The sequence below is a fragment of the Camelina sativa genome, chromosome 11, assembly GCF_000633955.1.
Source record: "Camelina sativa cultivar DH55 chromosome 11, Cs, whole genome shotgun sequence".
NCBI classification, from domain to species: Eukaryota; Viridiplantae; Streptophyta; class Magnoliopsida; order Brassicales; family Brassicaceae; genus Camelina; species Camelina sativa.
The window spans coordinates 46,235,233-46,251,222 of NC_025695.1; the positions used below are offsets into that span (position 1 = coordinate 46,235,233).

Genomic DNA, 15,990 nt, shown 5'->3' on the forward strand with positions numbered 1-15,990 from the left:
AAAAAAAAAAAAAAAAAAAAACTCTGTATCCTCCGATCTCTGGTGAGAAGATAAGTCTGTGTTTCTGAGCTTTGCTTCACCATATCTGTCTCCTCGCTTCGTTACACGGTACGCTCTTCTCATGTTTTTGTTTCGATCCCTTCGATTCAGTATGCGTCAAACTGATTTGCTTTCTTTGAAATATTGATTCGTCGTCTCTGTCTCTCTATTTAGTTTCCGATTTCAATTTTCGGATTCGTATGATTTAGCCCTCTCCTCAGTAGTTTTGGTGGGATAGATATGTTTCTGATTTGTGTTGAATTGGGAGGAGCCTTTTGGAATTGGATCCTTTGATTGATTTGTCTTGTGAAACTTTTGATACATGAGAAGACTATAGAAGTGCCATAATTGGATTGAAAACTCTCTGGGGTGTTGTTATTGTGGTTTTGTCCTATACTACAATTACAGAGAGATTGATTTATATACTTTTGTTTCACTAATTTTGGTTTTCTCTTCTTTCTTATGTTGGCAGATTTGGTTAAATCATAGTTCTCTCATCAACTGTTTTCTTGGCTGTAATTTGGAGTTTATTCTCAGTCTCATCAATGTGGTCGTGCTCCACTACGGCTTTTCACAATCATTAGGGTTTCAAGTTCTTTCTAAGTAATGCTCATTTTCTCTTCCCTGTCTATGGCTTTATCTGCGATCCTTCGAAAGCTTAGTGTCTTCGGCCCTGGTTTGAATCCTTCTTTCCCTTACTGCATCGCCAATCACTCATCTGCCTCCCGTTAACTTGAGTTGCTCTGTTTCAACTTGAATTACTTTAGTAGTCTGCTTTCTTACGGTGTCTAGTCTAAATAGTGGTGTTGCAAATCATCCTTAGCCTGGCCCTGAAGTAGTACCTTCTTTAGACATTCTTGGGTGAGAGAGGTTTACACCAATATCATGTAAATCTGTCCCCTCATAGAATAAGTTTACACTGCTGGCTGAGTTCTTGTGAAAGTCCCGTTTGGTTAGTTTCTACCCGAGTCTCTTAGTCCTACACAGACCCGTATCCTACTTTCGAAGCTAGTTCTTGTTTAGCTTAAGCTCAGGCCCAAAAATGCTTGAAGAACAGCCGGCTGCATTCTCTCTCAGGCGTAACTCATTTAGACGCCGATCTCCCAGATCAAATGTCGATGACAGAGGCTGGAATCCGCTCCACATCAAAGCCAGGAAAGGCGATCTGAAATCCGTGAAACAGCTTCTCGACCAAGGCATGGACGTGAACGCTCTAGCATGGGGACCGAAATCAAAAGGAGTGAGTGCGCTTCACCTTGCAGCAGAGGGAGGTCACATAGAAGTCATGGATTTGCTCCTTGAACGTGGGGCCAACATCGATGCCAAAACATGGGGCTCGTGCGGGTGGACTCCTCTCCACGCTGCGGCTAAAGAGCGAAAGAGAGAAGCAGTCAAGTTTCTGGTGGAGAATGGTGCCTTCTTAGCAGATGATATAAGTGATACAAGGTTTAATCCGCCGGTGCATTACTGTCACGGGCTTGAATGGGCGTACGAGGAAATGAAGAAACTTAACAGCGAGTCTTCTTCATCTGGTGGAGACACATCTTCCAGTTCTGAGAACTGAACTTCTTGTTGTTTCTTGGTGTGTTTTGTTTTTCTCTCTGGTTGAGACACTTGTCAGAAAATGTTATGGTTTTGTGTTTGATCTTATATTTGAAACATTGAAACTGCGGAGTTTTTCATACAATAATGTAATCTTCTGTGTGTTCTTCAACTTCAGTTTGAGAACTTATCAGACTTTGTTTTTTTAGGCTTGGTGGGATCAACCAAATATGAGTTAACCGGAATTTATCTCATCCTAATCACTGACGCTGAATCAGTTAGTTTTATTCAGGTAAATTAAAATATTTTACGATGCGTAAGTAGAATACTTTTATTCGTGAAACGAATTAAACTGAGTGTTTATGTTCAAATAAGTAGTGATTATCATAATTAACATAGATTATGAGCCTAAAGCATAGTATTTTTGTTGTAATGGCTTTAATGTTTCTAATCATTGATATTTGTTTTTTTTAGGACATGTTTAACTAATTCGGGAAACAAATTACTCCTAGATTCTAATTGAGTTGGTTAGTAAAAATAATTTGGGGAAAGAAAACAAGTGAGCTTATTATATTTACTTACAAGAAAAATCCGGGTCGCTACCAGACCCGTCGGTGAGAAGCGGGTTTGAACACACGTATTCGGTTTACGAATCTGAGATTAGGCAGAGAAAATAAAAATGTCTTTTTTAATTTCGCTCTCCTCTTAGATCCGTTTTTCCTCTTTTCCCACTTTGGGCTGTTTAAGCAAAAAATTAAAAAAAAAAAAACCATGGCTTCTCGCTGTGAGCTACTTCTGATCTGTGTGTTCTCACTCTTGTTTGCTCTTACTCAATCCAAGACGTTGAAGCGAGATGGTAAGTTCTGCTTTTTTATCACCGTCTGGTTTTGTATCTATGGGTTGAGATCTTTCATCGATCGATTGATATTTTTTTTTTTTTTATAGCTCTTCACGTATTTGGAAGATACCCATTATCAAGATTTGTTCTATCTCTTATCAATTTTCATGATTTAGCACGAAAGTTCGATTCTTTTCTCTTTTCCATCTTTCTAATCTGAGCTGAGCTTAGCTCAAATGTAGAGAGAATTATGTGTGAACAATGATTAGATCTGATAATAATTGTTATAGTCTCAGTGATTTGGTTCTTTCTCTGCTTCAAGGTGTAGTTAGATACTACTGTATCTTATATAAGCTCATCCTCAAAGTTAATTTCTGTTTCATCCTCTGCACAGTGAAAGCTTTGAATGAAATCAAAGCCTCTTTGGGATGGAGAGTGGTGTATTCATGGGTCGGTGATGATCCTTGTGGAGATGGAGACCTTCCACCTTGGTCTGGTGTCACCTGTTCTACACAAGGAGACTATAGGGTTGTCACTGAGTTGTATGTTCTTGTTTCTTCTCACCTCTGTGTTTTCTTCTGTATCATCAACCTGATTTGCTTCTATGAACTTAACTTACCTGGTCTGTCTGATTTTGCAGAGAAGTTTATGCCGTTTCGATTGTTGGACCTTTCCCCATTGCAGTAACTAATCTTTTGGATTTGACTAGACTGTAAGTTACTTTCTAAAACCTTTGAAATGAGTGATTAGGTAGATCTATGTGACAACTCTTTGAAATAGCTATCTGCGACCTAGTTTTGTGATTGTTGTGGATTGCCTAGGAATTCTATAGAGCGTTACTGTTTGAGAGGGTAAAATTGAAGATGTTTTTTTTTTTTGTTTGGTTTTTCAGGGATCTGCATAACAACAAGTTGACTGGTCCAATCCCTCCACAAATTGGAAGACTGAAACGGCTGAAAGTACTGTATGTTCCTTGTGCTCTTACGAATAGATTGTTAATTTACTGTCTTTTTCATTTTATCTCAATACACTGCTCTGGGAAACAGTATCCAGATTTCTTCACAAACACAGCTTTGAACTGTGAAATTTATGTGACTGGATTGTGTAAGTTGTATCATCATATCATGCTCATGTTCCCAAATACTTCACCTAACCATTCACTCTGTTCTTACCTTTAGAAACTTGAGGTGGAATAAACTACAAGATGTGATTCCCCCCGAGATTGGAGAGCTGAAGAAACTAACCCATTTGTGAGTACCTCTGTGTTTCTTTGTTAGCTTCTAATGGTTGGCCATCCATCTGTTTCCAAATTAATCATGTTGTCTTTTGTATCTTAAAGGTACTTGAGCTTCAATAGCTTCAAGGGAGAAATTCCTAAGGAACTGGCTGCTCTTCCCGAGCTTCGGTATCTATATCTTCAAGAAAACCGTCTCATTGGTAGAATCCCTGCAGAACTGGGCACGCTGCAAAACCTCCGCCACCTGTAATCACCAAACACCATCTTCTACGTATAGTTTGTGTCTTTTACCATTACTTACCTTTGACTTTACTGAGACCTGGTTTGGGGTGTGTCCCATTATTTTCCAGAGATGTTGGTAACAACCATTTGGTTGGAACTATTCGGGAGCTCATCCGTTTTGATGGAAGTTTCCCATCTCTTCGCAACTTGTAAGCATCCCTTCAGGATCCGCCCATGGGTTCTCTCTTTCATTTTGATCTAATGTATTATATACAAAGAATTCCCTTTTAAAAATCTCGATTTCTTTAGGTACTTGAACAATAACTATTTGAGTGGAGGGATCCCTGCTCAACTGTCAAATCTGACAAACTTAGAGATTGTGTAAGAGCATTCTACACTGCACAATAACTCAATGATTTAGTTGGGAGGTCTCTGATCTCCGTTTAATTTGTTTTGCAGGTACCTGTCCTACAACAAATTTATAGGGAACATTCCTTTTGCAATTGCTCATATTCCTAAACTGACATACTTGTAAGTCTTTGTGATAGATTGCTGAACTTTCTCTCTGTCTCTGATTTGCTTACTATCTAAGAGGAAACATGCATTCTCATGGGATCATGAATGTTGATGAAACTAGGTACCTTGACCACAACCAATTTAGCGGGAGAATCCCAGATGCATTCTACAAGCATCCATTCCTCAAAGAAATGTGAGTTCTCACCTAATATTTGAATGGTACAACAAAGCTTTCAACAATATAAGAATTTGAACTATGTGAAACAGTTATGTGTGAAATCTATCTGGATGAGTTTCAGATGAGTGATTCTGCGGAAAAGTTGAAGGTTTTCTTACGTAAATATCCACTCTGACAATTGGAGATCTGATTCGATGTTGTAGGTACATTGAAGGCAACATGTTCAAAGCAGGCGTGAACCCAATTGGTACCCACAAAGTTCTAGAAGTTTCTGATGCCGATTTTGCCGTGTGATCGGATAGAAGATTCTAGAAGGTTCTCGAGAAAACGTCTCAGAGAACTACCTAGAAATGGCTCCAATTTAGTCCGCTCCACTATTATTATTTTTTGTATGGTCTGTTGATTTTTGAAAGTGAAAAGAAAGCAAGACTACAAGTTTTTATCTCTATATTGTATAGTTAGACACATTCCACTAATCTATATTTCTCCTTAATCAAATGATTTGATTGGAATAATACAATTGAAGTGTTACATTAATACATACAATTGCCAAGAAATTTACAGTCTCTTCTTTATTTTCCTTTTTCTTTTGGGACCAAATAGTGTTCTTCAGTGTTTGAATTTTACCAATAAAAATTCTCTTCAAGAACAGGCAGGAGCATCAAAGGTAGGTAACACTATGAATGATATCGACAACGGATTGACATAAACCGGTGATTTCACGCCGTGCCGGACTGGCTTAAGGTCTGGGATATCTCCTGTGGCTGTAGGTACCAAAGGGTCACCGTTCAAGAGCATTATCTTGCTGCGCAAAACACCATCTTGTGGACTCAAGTGATACTCTTCTCTGTTCAAATATCCATCAGAAGCTTTGTTTCCGACCCAAGACACCTTGCTCTTGATTGTTTCCAACAAGGATTTCCTCTTCATCGATTCTGCTTGCAAAACAACCTTCACGCCGTTGCTGACTCCGACTGTAAACGTTGTTTGCTTACTCAGATTAATCAGAAGAAGCGTTATACCCGTCTGTAATGATAGATTTCAGCAGTTACAAAACCGAAACTAGAGGATGATTTAGGGACAGAGAGAAAAAGATGTATACACTCACTCTTCCTTTGGAGCAATGAACGTAGGCTCGTAGATACTCCGAGGCATTTGTCTGAACCTCGAGAACGCCTTTACCCATCAAACGATGCCAAAGAAGCGCGCTGGTCAAAATTTTCGAGATCAAGAAGTGAATGTTATGACTCGCCTAAAGCAATTATGTTGGTTTTGGAGTTATGGTTTATGGTTGATGTACTTGCCTGTAGTAATCTGGATTGGGAACAAACGTTTCCTTTTCGAGCAGACCGTAGAATCCTCCGACCAAAGCTTGTCTGCAGTATACTTTGGTGTTATGCTTCGCGGACATACCAAGCTGATCCAAGTACCTTAGGATCAGAGTTCGTTTTGTCAGTTAAAGAACCGAGAAAATATAGAATGTGAATTTTTGGTTCTGTCTTACCAGAAGCTGTTAATGAATGTCTCTGAAACCTGACGGCCACCACTGTTAAAGGCTCCACCGGCTTCTCCAACCCAAGCAGCAGCCCAAGGTCCATGTTCTTGGATTGTTCGGTTCACATTCGCGAATGTCCCCGAAACCCCGCTCAAGTAATTTGGATCTAGTATCCTATTCACTAGCTTAGGATCATTCCCTGCAACACTCGGTTCAATATAAAACTCATCATTGTGTAGGAATGCTACAAAGACTGATTTATTTTCTTATGCAGACCTGGACCAAGATTGTATATATGATGAGTCACGACATCAAGAACACCGGGTCCAGAGAGCCGAAGAAGCTCTGAGTACCATTTTTCTTCATAGAATCCACCTGGAGCTACAACCAAAGGTTTGGTCTGAGAATCCTTGTAAACGTTATTGATTACATCTTTCAGTACAATCAAGTCTTTCCCATAAAGCTCTACACTCACGCTAGCACCAATCCCACTTCCACTAAGCTCATTACCTAGTCAAGACTCAAGAACAAGAAAGAAAGAACACTAACGTGAGGATCCAACATCAGAAGTGTGAAGGGACAAACACTACTTGGTTTTGGAGTTGTAATTAAGCACATAGCCAAAAGACCGAGCAGAGGGGAAGAAAAGAGAGATCTAGCAGTTCTATTTACCAAACTCCCACGAGTCTATAGCATAACCCTTTGAGACTGTGTAGTTCATGAAATCCTGAGTGTTAATATGATCCCAATCCCCTCCCCACGCGTTTCCGCTGAGTTTATCTCTCCCATACAGAGCGTTCAAACCGAAAGTCACAATAGCTCTGCGGAATTATAGTAAAGAGTTAGTTCATAGTGGGAATGTGGGATAGGCCACATAGAACCACCATATATAGTAATGAAGGATGACATGCTTACCCGGTTCCGTTGAAGAAATGGTTAAGTTCGTCCCAGCGCTTCATATACAAACATCCTTTAGAGAATCCGAACAAACCGTCGTCAGTCTTCTTGAACTGAGTGCAAGGAGTCTTCAAGTCTCCTACGTCGTAAATCACTTGATCTTGCAAGGAACCACCTATTCTTATCCTCAACGTCCTAAAAGCTAACAACAATCAGAAGATATATCAGTGAAGAAAAGTCTTTAAGAGAATCGAATATCGGTTTGTGATAGAGAGGTCACAAACCTTGAATAGCTTTAGCAAGAAGAGGAGAAGATAAGTTCTGAGATCATTCAAAACATTAAAGAAAGAAGAGTTTACTTTTTAGCCAAAAGATGAAGTGATTAGTTTTTAAGGGGTCCAAAAGCTCAAAGGTGTTTTTATATATACCAAATTGATGAGAGAGGCGTAAGCCCAAGGACACTGATCATAGTTGCATTTTTCAGGTGGCCACCAATCAAGCGTTGCGCAGACAAAGTTGTCATCAGTCTCAGCGATTCGACGTGCACCGTCTATAACCATGATGGCTCGTTCCATGTTGGCGCTAGCAAAAGTAACGAGAAGTAGAAGCATACAACTCAAGAGCACAACATTGTAGCCCATTTTACTGGTTTGTTTGAGCCTCACGCTTTGATTATGTTTTGATCTGTAAGAGAAGCCAGTTGAGAAATGGTAAAGTACTGTTACAAGAAAATGGAAAAATATAGCCAAGATAAAATACAGAAAAGGAAGAATACAACTCAAGCCAAATGATTAGAAGGATCTAGAAGATCCTAATGATCAAAGAAGATATTCTAAATATATTATAGATATTTGTTATATTATATGATTCTATTAGTTAGATAATTATGTTAATTCATTAATTCCCTATATAAATGTATCTCTATGTACATTCATTCTCATGAGAGTAAATATTGATTCTTCCATTCCTAAACTCTCTTCACATTCTATCAATAAACTCATTCAAATTTTAAAGTTGAAAAGTGAACATTTGTTAGCATTTGAAAATTGTATATGTGAATATGTTGTATTTTTTTTTTCCGAAGAATATGTTGTATTATATGTGTGATACTTTACCGTGAACTAGCAAAAATTAATTGTTAATATTGGTATATTTTTAATGACTACAGTAAGATTTAACCAATACTTAATTCAAAATATTGTTGTCAGGACTCACTCAGAGGCACGCATGGCAAAAGAGCATTACTTTAGTTGACCTTTTTGGGTGATATAATCATTACTAATATTTAATTTTCAATAAAGAAATAGTCTCTGAAACTTTAAAAAGAATTTTATTTCTGGGTTTGGAATAAGACAAAACACAAAACGCAAGTTAGTCTATTAATGAAGACGATGGCACAAGTCAATATCAAGTCAACCACGTAATTTTCTAACTTTTAATCTCTTAGTTAAACTTCATCATAATTAAATCAGTTTCATGTAATCTCTAGATATAATTAAAAAAAAAATCTGGAGCTTGTAAGAGAGATACTGTATGATTAATTTGATTGAGATATATAGAGCAAAATCAAACTAAACTCAGAATAGAAACTGACCTTTAAAATCCAGCATCCATGGAGAGAAACAAAAAGCCAAGTCTGAAGTAAAAAAAAAAGGAGACTTTGATTAGTGGCTGGGGGAACTCAAAAGCAGAGAGAGGGGAGATGTTTTTTTTTTTTTTTTTTTGTTGTTCTTGGCGTTGGCAACACTTCATTAGAGAGATTAGATAGAAAGAGTCTCTCTAATTATCGCATCTTCTTCTTTAAAGTTCGTTTATTAATAAAATCGTGATCGGTCTGGTTAAACCGTTTCTACCAAATCCGAAAGTGTACCAGATTTTAATTTAGTGCGAATTAATAGAGATACCGGTTACAAGTTACAAACAAAATAACAGAGCAGCAACGAACCACATACGACAAGTCAACAACAAAACGTTACATAGTTTGAAACCACCCAAATCAAGATCAAGGAGATAAGTAGGAGCCTCTGGCTGTGGGTGGAAGGTATCTTTGAGCAGCTCTTGAGAGAGGATCCAGTCTACACCGGTCTACATGATCTTTATATCCACCACACATCCAACGCCCAGAGGTGGACGGATCTAATCGAAGTCCCAAAAGTTCCAAGGACCAATGACTTGGTTATATTACACGCCCATAATAAAAATAAATAAACTAGCTAATACTTAAGCGCCCCGATTGGTAAAAGCTTTTAAGACCATATCTTTAGTGGAGGAATGATGAAACATTTCTCAGATAATTAAGAAAATCTATTTTTATTACATATTTTTCTTTTACATTTATTTTTGAACATGTGTACCATTAATCATTTGACATCAGTCTAAATATAGACTGATAAACTACCACAAGCAATTATTCTTTTTCTTTTCTGTTCTCTCTTCTTTTTATTATTTTTTTATTAAAAGCATTTACATGAGCAACCTCAATGGGCTGCCCTAAGACTTTAAAATCATTTAAAAGTCTTAAAAGCATTTTATTTGCCAATCATAACTTTTTTTTAAAAAGTTTTTACAGCTACTTTAATTTTTTTTTTAATTTTCTTTTTTAAAGCTTCAAAATAACACCGTAAAACCAACAAGTTTAAAAAACTTTTTTTTTCTTCCTCCATCATAATTAAAAACTCTATATAAATTTATATATATTTACACAAACCTTTTTTTATAGATTAATTATCAACATTTTTTTATCTTTCTTTTGACATCTACTCTTCTTCACAAATTTACTTATCATCACATTTATATCTTTTTATAATTTTGTTATTAATAAAATTAAAGTCACAGATTTAAAATTTTTTTTAACAATCAGATTTTAACAGTTAAAAGTATTTACACCCAAAGTCTATGCAACCAAATTCTATACAGCCCAATTTTTACAGTCAAAGGTCGCAAGGTTAAAGAGATTGAACAGATTGGAAAAAAATATTCAACCAATTTTCACCATTTGCATTGGAAAGTTTGAAGAGGTTGGAAAAAAATTATTTAGCTCGTTCAACTTAAAAAGTTGAAAAATAAACTAATCCTACAGCAAAAATGTTCAACTTGTTCAGCCACTATTTTAGAGATGAATAAGTTGAATATTATTCAACCCAATTTTGTTCAACCAATTTTTTCTTTTAAGCAACCATTTGCACCCAAAAAGTCTCTACAACCACAAATAACACTCGTTACCAATCGTAAACAATGTCTACGGCCCGACCCAAGTTATTGATGTTGAAGACAAAAAACTGAAATTTTAAGACTTGTGGTAAATTAATCATTCATTTATAATTATAGATTATCACATATTATATCATATTGGATTATTATTTGAAGACGTAATAAAAACTAATTTTTTGGCCAAATCCCCAAATTCTCTTGTTATGACATCTTTCTGGCTGCCATATTATCTATTTTCTTTTTTTAAATACTCTCGCTCTCCCTTATAAATTGATGTTTTAGGATATATTTTTATTTTCCAAAAATTGATTTTGTAGATTAAAAAAAAACTAAAATGGTTTTTTACTTTATGCTTTTTTCTCGCATAAATTTATTTAATGGTTTATATTTTCTCTATCTACTAAAAAAATAACTATAAATTAATTTATGATTAAATTTAAACTTTTTTCTTAATCTGTGTGATAATGCTAAAACATCAATCTATTAGGGACATGGGGAGTATTATTGTTCCTGGGTCAACAACACCTTATCTTATATTTTTCAATAAAACATACAAGAATCTAAAGATTAAGTTTTTTTGTCCACAAAAACAAAATGAAAAAAAAATAAAAAAATAAAAACTAAGTTAAGGTATCTGATCCCTCCAAAGCTATGTCATATGATGATGTCTTCACAAATCAAAGTCAATTTATGTCAAAAGAAAAAATACAAAAATCATGCCCTTATAAACAGTTTTGAGATTTAGCAGTGATTTATTTTCTTTTCTTTTCTTTAACAAATATTATTTATATGAAATTGTCAAATATCCTTTGTGCCAAAAAAAAAGAAAATTATATTTACCTTTCACCGAAAACACTTATATGCTAAGAAAGAGATCTACTTTTTTAGAAATATTCATGCATTCTTCCAATAATTTTTTATGGGAGAATACTGTGTATATAGAGAGATTAATGATAATTTCAAATAACACTGATTCGTTTTTGGTAGCATCAAATCTAAGTAAATTAGAAACTAGATAAATATAAGAAAACATTAAATAATAAATCGAGCCAAAGTAACTTAAATAAAATAAGAGAGACAATATATAAAAAATCAGACATCTCCCTCTCTCTCACAAGACTTTGTGCACAAGAAGAAGATTTCTCCCCTCTCCTCTCTGGTTGGTTGTGTTTTCTGCATGTTTCCTTTTTCCTAACTATCAAATCTCTCTACCCTTTTCTCTTCTTTCTTCTTTATTTGTTTCCAACTTAACAAAAACTTCAAAGAAACTTCATATATATTTTATATATACATTACACAAAATTTCTCTCATATTATTCCGATTTCTTGGTCTTCTTCTTTCTTCTGCAGTTGTAATTCTCTGAGAATAATAAAGTAAGGAAGGAAGCAAATCTAAAGGTATCAATTTCTCTAGATTTCTTGATTTCTTTTGATATACGTTTTGTTTAGGTTTTGAATTTGAAACTGTTTGGTAGGGTTTTTAAACGTGTGTAGTAGTTATTGCGTTACTACTGTAGAATTAGGTCATTGTCCGATCAGAATTCAAACCTTTTTATTGTTTTGTATACATACACAAGAAGTGATTAATTTTCGTAATGCGTCATGATCAAGTTTCAATTTTGTCGTTTAGGTAATGATGTGATTGATTATGATGATCAACGATGATTGAGACTTTTGGAAGTCAACAAAATTTACACTTCTTTGAAATTAGACTGTTGAGTCATCTAAATTGGTAGATTTGTTTTCTCTAGAGATTTGGTTCTTTATGATGTCAAATTCCACAATCTGATCAGAATAGGTAATAGGGCACAAAGTATCCCTTATGTTCATCTGTATATGTTCTGTGTGATTTTTTTCCTGTCTCTCTTCGTGATGATTTCTGTTTATAATTGATCATTCTTTTAATGGATATAAATGTCATATGAATGAATTTATATTTGATTAATTTGATGTTTTCGGTAACGCACTCTGTTTCCTGAACAGGATTGGTTTGACAATGGCTGAGGAGAATACTTCAGAGGTCAAAGAGATTGAGAATTCTTGCGATACAAATACTCCGGAGATGTCTGAAGAGGGTTCCGTGGAAAGGGTACATGTAACGGATGTGGGGAATGCTGAAGATGTTGCATCTGTGGTATCCAAGGATCATCAAGATGAGATTATACCAGTGATCAGTGAAGTGCCTAAACCAAAAGGTGCTACTCCGAGACGCTACTCGACTGGAACAATAGGTACACGACCAAGTAAACCGCAGGTTCAGTCCCGTTATCGTGGGAATCATCGTGTGAGTTCGATTCATGATTTATGTAAACATGGAAAGAGGTGTGATCATCAAGATGATGCTGTGAAACCGTGGAAGATGGTTAGGAGAAAGAGTATTGAAGGCTCAGATGTGATCAAAGTTGAGACTTCGAGTTTGACAAGGAAGTCGTTGGGAAGTGTGAGTAGGCAGATTCCTGGTACCAATTCTGTGGCTGCAAAGAGAGATACATTGGCTCTGAAAATAAAACCATATGCTTCTGTGAATTCAGAATCTAGTAGTGAGCTTGCGAGATCTATTGATGGTTCTAGCGTTAAAAGCAATGATATAGCTCGGAGAAATAAACAAACCGTGAGTACTCTGAGTGGTGGTTCATCTTCTGTTGTTAAAAAGGTTCCTGGCTTGAGAAGTGAGAAGTCGAATGCTGCTATGGTGAAGGTTTCAAAGGTCAGTGGCGCTGGAAGTTTTAAGGTTTCTGCTCCAAAGAATATGGAGAAGGCAAAGACTCGGACAGTTAACAGTGAAGATGTAAAAGAGAAGACTGTGTGTGTTGTTGAGTCTAGCGTCAAAGGTGTTCAGAGTGAGAAGAAAACCATGGGAAGTGGAAATAAAAGCTTGACTACTCCTAAACGTGGTTCTAGTCCTACTAAACAGATTCCTGGTACGATCAGTACCGGTTTGATGACTAAGAAAAAAGAAACTGGTTCTGCAGACCTTGAAGCAAATCCAAAAACTGAGAAGAAGATTAGGGTTAAGAAGACAGGAGTAAAGGTGAGTCTAGCTCAGCAGCTGACTTTCAAGAAAGGAAAGGTTCTTGATCCGAAACCTGAAGATTCTTCTCCTAAATGGATCAAGTTCAAAAAGAGGGTTGTGCAGGAGCTGAAAACACAAACCGAAGGAAAGAAGAAGAGTCTTAAAGATAGGAGATTGGGTGTTGAGACGAAGAACGAACCTTGCGAAAGTAGTAAACGTGAGAAGGTTGTTCTGAGGCATCAAAAAGTAGAAGGGAAGAAGAAAATGGTGACATTGTTGAACAATGTGATTGAGGAGACATTTATTAAGCTCACAAAGGTAAGGAAGAACAAAGTGAAAGCTCTCATTGGTGCTTTTGAAACTGTTATCTCTCTTCAGGACACTTATAAGACATCTCACAAATCAAGTCAAAGCAAGGCCACAACATCTGCGTCTAAGGTTAGACCTTTGGTTTCCGAAGAGTGAAAGAAAGAAGACAAATTTTTTATTTGTGCATAATGATCTATTAACATTCAACACTTTAAACTTGGAGAACATGTTTGTTTTTTTTTTTAGAGAGACATAATAATATTCTTGTAACTGTCCTAAAAATAGCAAAAGAGTTTATTATGCATTTGATATCAGACGATGATGAAGTTGTAAAGCTTTCAATTTTATCTTTGCAAGTCTTTTTTTTTTTCCCATACTCAAAACAGTTTTTTACAATCACGATACAACAATCTTTAATAAGTATATAGCTAGACTAATCTCTTTTCTCGTGATTCAAAGAACTTGAGGGCATGCCTCCTGTATTTACCTTTGTAGTCTGATCAGACTGTTGTCTGTAGATCGCTGCAGCCATTTTATTGTAGAGATCCATATTCATTGTCTGCATCATCATAGCCACAACAATAGTGAGCTCAAGATTTTTATAGCCTTTCTCAGAAACAGTACTTAAAGAAGGTTTTACCTGTGCGAAAAAGGCACTGTATGGATCAGTTAAAGCGGTTGAAGAACCGTTGGTGCAGTCTCTGTTAGCCATAGTAGGGACCATCAATGGTGGAGGAGGAGGAGGAGGAGGAGGAGGAGGAACTAAACCTCCGTAAGCATTGCCACCGCCTCCCATTCCCATTCGAGCCATTGTTGCAAGCAACGACATCTGGAACTGTTGCTGCTGTTGTTGTTGTTGTTGCTGCTGTTGTTGTTGGATGCTGAGAACTGATTGTGGTGGAGGTAGTTGCGGAATCATCATCTGTTGTGGAAAATTGGCTCTTAGGCTCATAAACTGAACTTGTGCTTGTAGCTGTTTAAGGTGTTCGATTACATCATCCAAGATGGATACTTTATCCGCCTGAAATATCCATATATAACTCATAGAGTTAAAGAAACTGTTTTAGACATAGAAAAATTCTTAAACTTTAAAAGTAGTTTCTTCTAGGATATAGATTTACCTTACTTGCAGTAGGAAGCAGCTTCTGAAGTGTTCTCATCCTCTGGTTTATCCTATCACGCCGTCTCTGCATCAAACTAAGAGTCAGTATTGCTTTTCTAGAAAAGTTGTGTAATTGTTTTATTACCCTTTCAGATTCGTTGTGAATAGCTGCTGCTCGTCCCCTTCGTCCATTAGATCTCCCTGCGTCTCCTCTTGTCTCTTGTTCATCTCCTTCAGTATCTTGAGTTTCCTGTATATTATATATAATCCTCTTTTGGTTAATCCTTTAGTCATCTTTCCAAAAAAAACTTTTTTGATAGTTCTTACCGATCCAGAGCGGACGTAGTCTCTGTCGCCGGTTCTAGCTGTCTTCAAACTCCGACCAGATTCAAAAGACGCCCAAGACATATTGGTACCACTCGCACTTGCAGTCACGCTGTGACCAACTCTATGGCTTTCTTCTTGAACAGCAAACCAACGGTCCATTTCTTGGGGATAACCGCGTTTTCTTGAACAAGATCCGTCTTTGCTCTCGTAATTGTGGTTTGGACCATTTGGACTCTGCAGCTGCAGCTTGCTTGGCTGCTGTAGAGCCGCTTGATGAACCACAGACTCCAAAGTCTCACACCCATTGAGACTTTGGGACCATATAGGGTCATTCGAGGTGGTTGGATCGACTTCTTCGCCTAGACCATGAACGGTTAATTGCCCATTTTCCCATGTGAGCTCTTTCACTCCGTAATTCGACCTGAGTCACCAAAAACGAAAATTGTTTTTGTGTTAAGAGAGAAAGAGAGAGAGAGAGATAGTAAGAGACAGAAGTCTCTTTTTAGTAGAAACAAATACAGAGGAGAATTCTTTATCAGAAACAGAGAGGTGTACATGTGTTACTTAGACCGCACGTTTGCAAAGAATAAACTGACAATAAGCTTTTTTTTTTTTTTTTTATGTTCTTCCCTTTTTGGCTCTTCTTCTTCGCTCCTTCTTTGCTTGAAAATGTTGTAATCTTGTTTCTTCTTTGTTTGCAAACTCTCCACAATCACAGCGACAACTCATGCATTGTATCTGTCTTTGATCCATATTGATGTTATAATAAAGAGCCTCTCTCTCTCTCTCTCTTCTTGTCTCCTCCCTCTCTAAAAATGGTCCCTGCCAAAACGTCAAATGGTTTTTATGTGGACGGAGCACATATGTGTGGCAAAGGATTGTTTGTGTTTTGCCCCTCAAGTCCAGAATCCTCTCTATTACCAAAAAAACATACCAATAATTAAGGGCATTTACGTCATTTTAGTTTCAACTGACTCACATTGAAATCTCTCCATTGCATGCATTGACTACTCGGTATAAAGCAAAGCGTGTGATTCACCGATTTAGAAACAGACGCATTTCTAA

The 15,990-nt window shown here is 36.7% G+C and overlaps 5 protein-coding genes across 5 annotated transcripts; 3 read left to right on the forward strand and 2 right to left on the reverse strand.

Moving 5' to 3' along the window:
* LOC104726710 (26S proteasome non-ATPase regulatory subunit 10-like) lies at positions 6 to 1,787 on the forward strand. The gene is made up of 2 exons (XM_010445635.2): positions 6 to 108; positions 512 to 1,787. Exon 2 carries the CDS (start codon positions 1,082 to 1,084, stop codon positions 1,601 to 1,603), a length of 522 nt encoding a protein of 173 aa, XP_010443937.1. The 5' UTR covers positions 6 to 108; positions 512 to 1,081; the 3' UTR covers positions 1,604 to 1,787.
* LOC104726712 (probable leucine-rich repeat receptor-like protein kinase At1g35710) lies at positions 2,250 to 5,111 on the forward strand. Its single transcript, XM_010445637.2, has 11 exons — positions 2,250 to 2,437; positions 2,814 to 2,961; positions 3,060 to 3,131; positions 3,312 to 3,383; positions 3,598 to 3,669; positions 3,759 to 3,902; positions 4,007 to 4,087; positions 4,188 to 4,259; positions 4,338 to 4,409; positions 4,516 to 4,587; positions 4,776 to 5,111. Exons 1-11 carry the CDS (start codon positions 2,353 to 2,355, stop codon positions 4,864 to 4,866), a joined length of 981 nt encoding a protein of 326 aa, XP_010443939.1. The 5' UTR covers positions 2,250 to 2,352; the 3' UTR covers positions 4,867 to 5,111.
* On the reverse strand, positions 5,040 to 8,753 carry LOC104726711 (heparanase-like protein 2). Its single transcript, XM_010445636.2, has 10 exons — positions 8,559 to 8,753; positions 7,393 to 7,648; positions 7,249 to 7,285; positions 6,983 to 7,166; positions 6,740 to 6,888; positions 6,344 to 6,577; positions 6,077 to 6,266; positions 5,877 to 6,002; positions 5,681 to 5,780; positions 5,040 to 5,598 (listed from the first exon to the last, which is right to left on the reverse strand). The coding sequence occupies exons 2-10, from the start codon at positions 7,603 to 7,605 to the stop codon at positions 5,215 to 5,217; spliced, it is 1,617 nt and encodes a 538-aa protein (XP_010443938.1). The 5' UTR covers positions 7,606 to 7,648; positions 8,559 to 8,753; the 3' UTR covers positions 5,040 to 5,214.
* Positions 11,269 to 13,745, forward strand: LOC104726713. The gene is made up of 3 exons (XM_010445640.2): positions 11,269 to 11,333; positions 11,525 to 11,572; positions 12,158 to 13,745. Exon 3 carries the CDS (start codon positions 12,171 to 12,173, stop codon positions 13,650 to 13,652), a length of 1,482 nt encoding a protein of 493 aa, XP_010443942.1. The 5' UTR covers positions 11,269 to 11,333; positions 11,525 to 11,572; positions 12,158 to 12,170; the 3' UTR covers positions 13,653 to 13,745.
* On the reverse strand, positions 13,819 to 15,775 carry LOC104726714 (transcription factor PIF7-like). Its single transcript, XM_010445641.2, has 6 exons — positions 15,481 to 15,775; positions 14,926 to 15,346; positions 14,744 to 14,848; positions 14,618 to 14,683; positions 14,137 to 14,517; positions 13,819 to 14,055 (listed from the first exon to the last, which is right to left on the reverse strand). Coding segments are annotated over exons 1-6 (1,101 nt in total). The 5' UTR covers positions 15,483 to 15,775; the 3' UTR covers positions 13,819 to 13,929.

What these genes read in the sequence shown, in the direction of transcription:
- LOC104726710 (XM_010445635.2), top strand. Translation starts at nt 1,082, where the DNA reads ATGCTTGAAGAACAGCCGGCTGCATTCTCTCTCAGGCGTAACTCATTT.
- LOC104726712 (XM_010445637.2), top strand. Translation starts at nt 2,353, where the DNA reads ATGGCTTCTCGCTGTGAGCTACTTCTGATCTGTGTGTTCTCACTCTTG. An exon ending in CTGCAAAACCTCCGCCACCT is followed by an intron (nt 3,903 to 4,006) that starts GTAATCACCAAA and finishes ATTATTTTCCAG; the next exon opens with AGATGTTGGTAACAACCATT. An exon ending in CTGACAAACTTAGAGATTGT is followed by an intron (nt 4,260 to 4,337) that starts GTAAGAGCATTC and finishes TTTGTTTTGCAG; the next exon opens with GTACCTGTCCTACAACAAAT.
- LOC104726711 (XM_010445636.2), bottom strand. Translation starts at nt 7,605, where the DNA reads ATGGGCTACAATGTTGTGCTCTTGAGTTGTATGCTTCTACTTCTCGTT. An exon ending in TATAGACTCGTGGGAGTTTG is followed by an intron (nt 6,578 to 6,739) that starts GTAAATAGAACT and finishes AGTCTTGACTAG; the next exon opens with GTAATGAGCTTAGTGGAAGT. An exon ending in ACATTCATTAACAGCTTCTG is followed by an intron (nt 6,003 to 6,076) that starts GTAAGACAGAAC and finishes TCTGATCCTAAG; the next exon opens with GTACTTGGATCAGCTTGGTA.
- LOC104726713 (XM_010445640.2), top strand. Translation starts at nt 12,171, where the DNA reads ATGGCTGAGGAGAATACTTCAGAGGTCAAAGAGATTGAGAATTCTTGC.
- LOC104726714 (XM_010445641.2), bottom strand. An exon ending in ACTACGTCCGCTCTGGATCG is followed by an intron (nt 14,849 to 14,925) that starts GTAAGAACTATC and finishes TATAATATACAG; the next exon opens with GAAACTCAAGATACTGAAGG. An exon ending in TTCACAACGAATCTGAAAGG is followed by an intron (nt 14,684 to 14,743) that starts GTAATAAAACAA and finishes AGTTTGATGCAG; the next exon opens with AGACGGCGTGATAGGATAAA.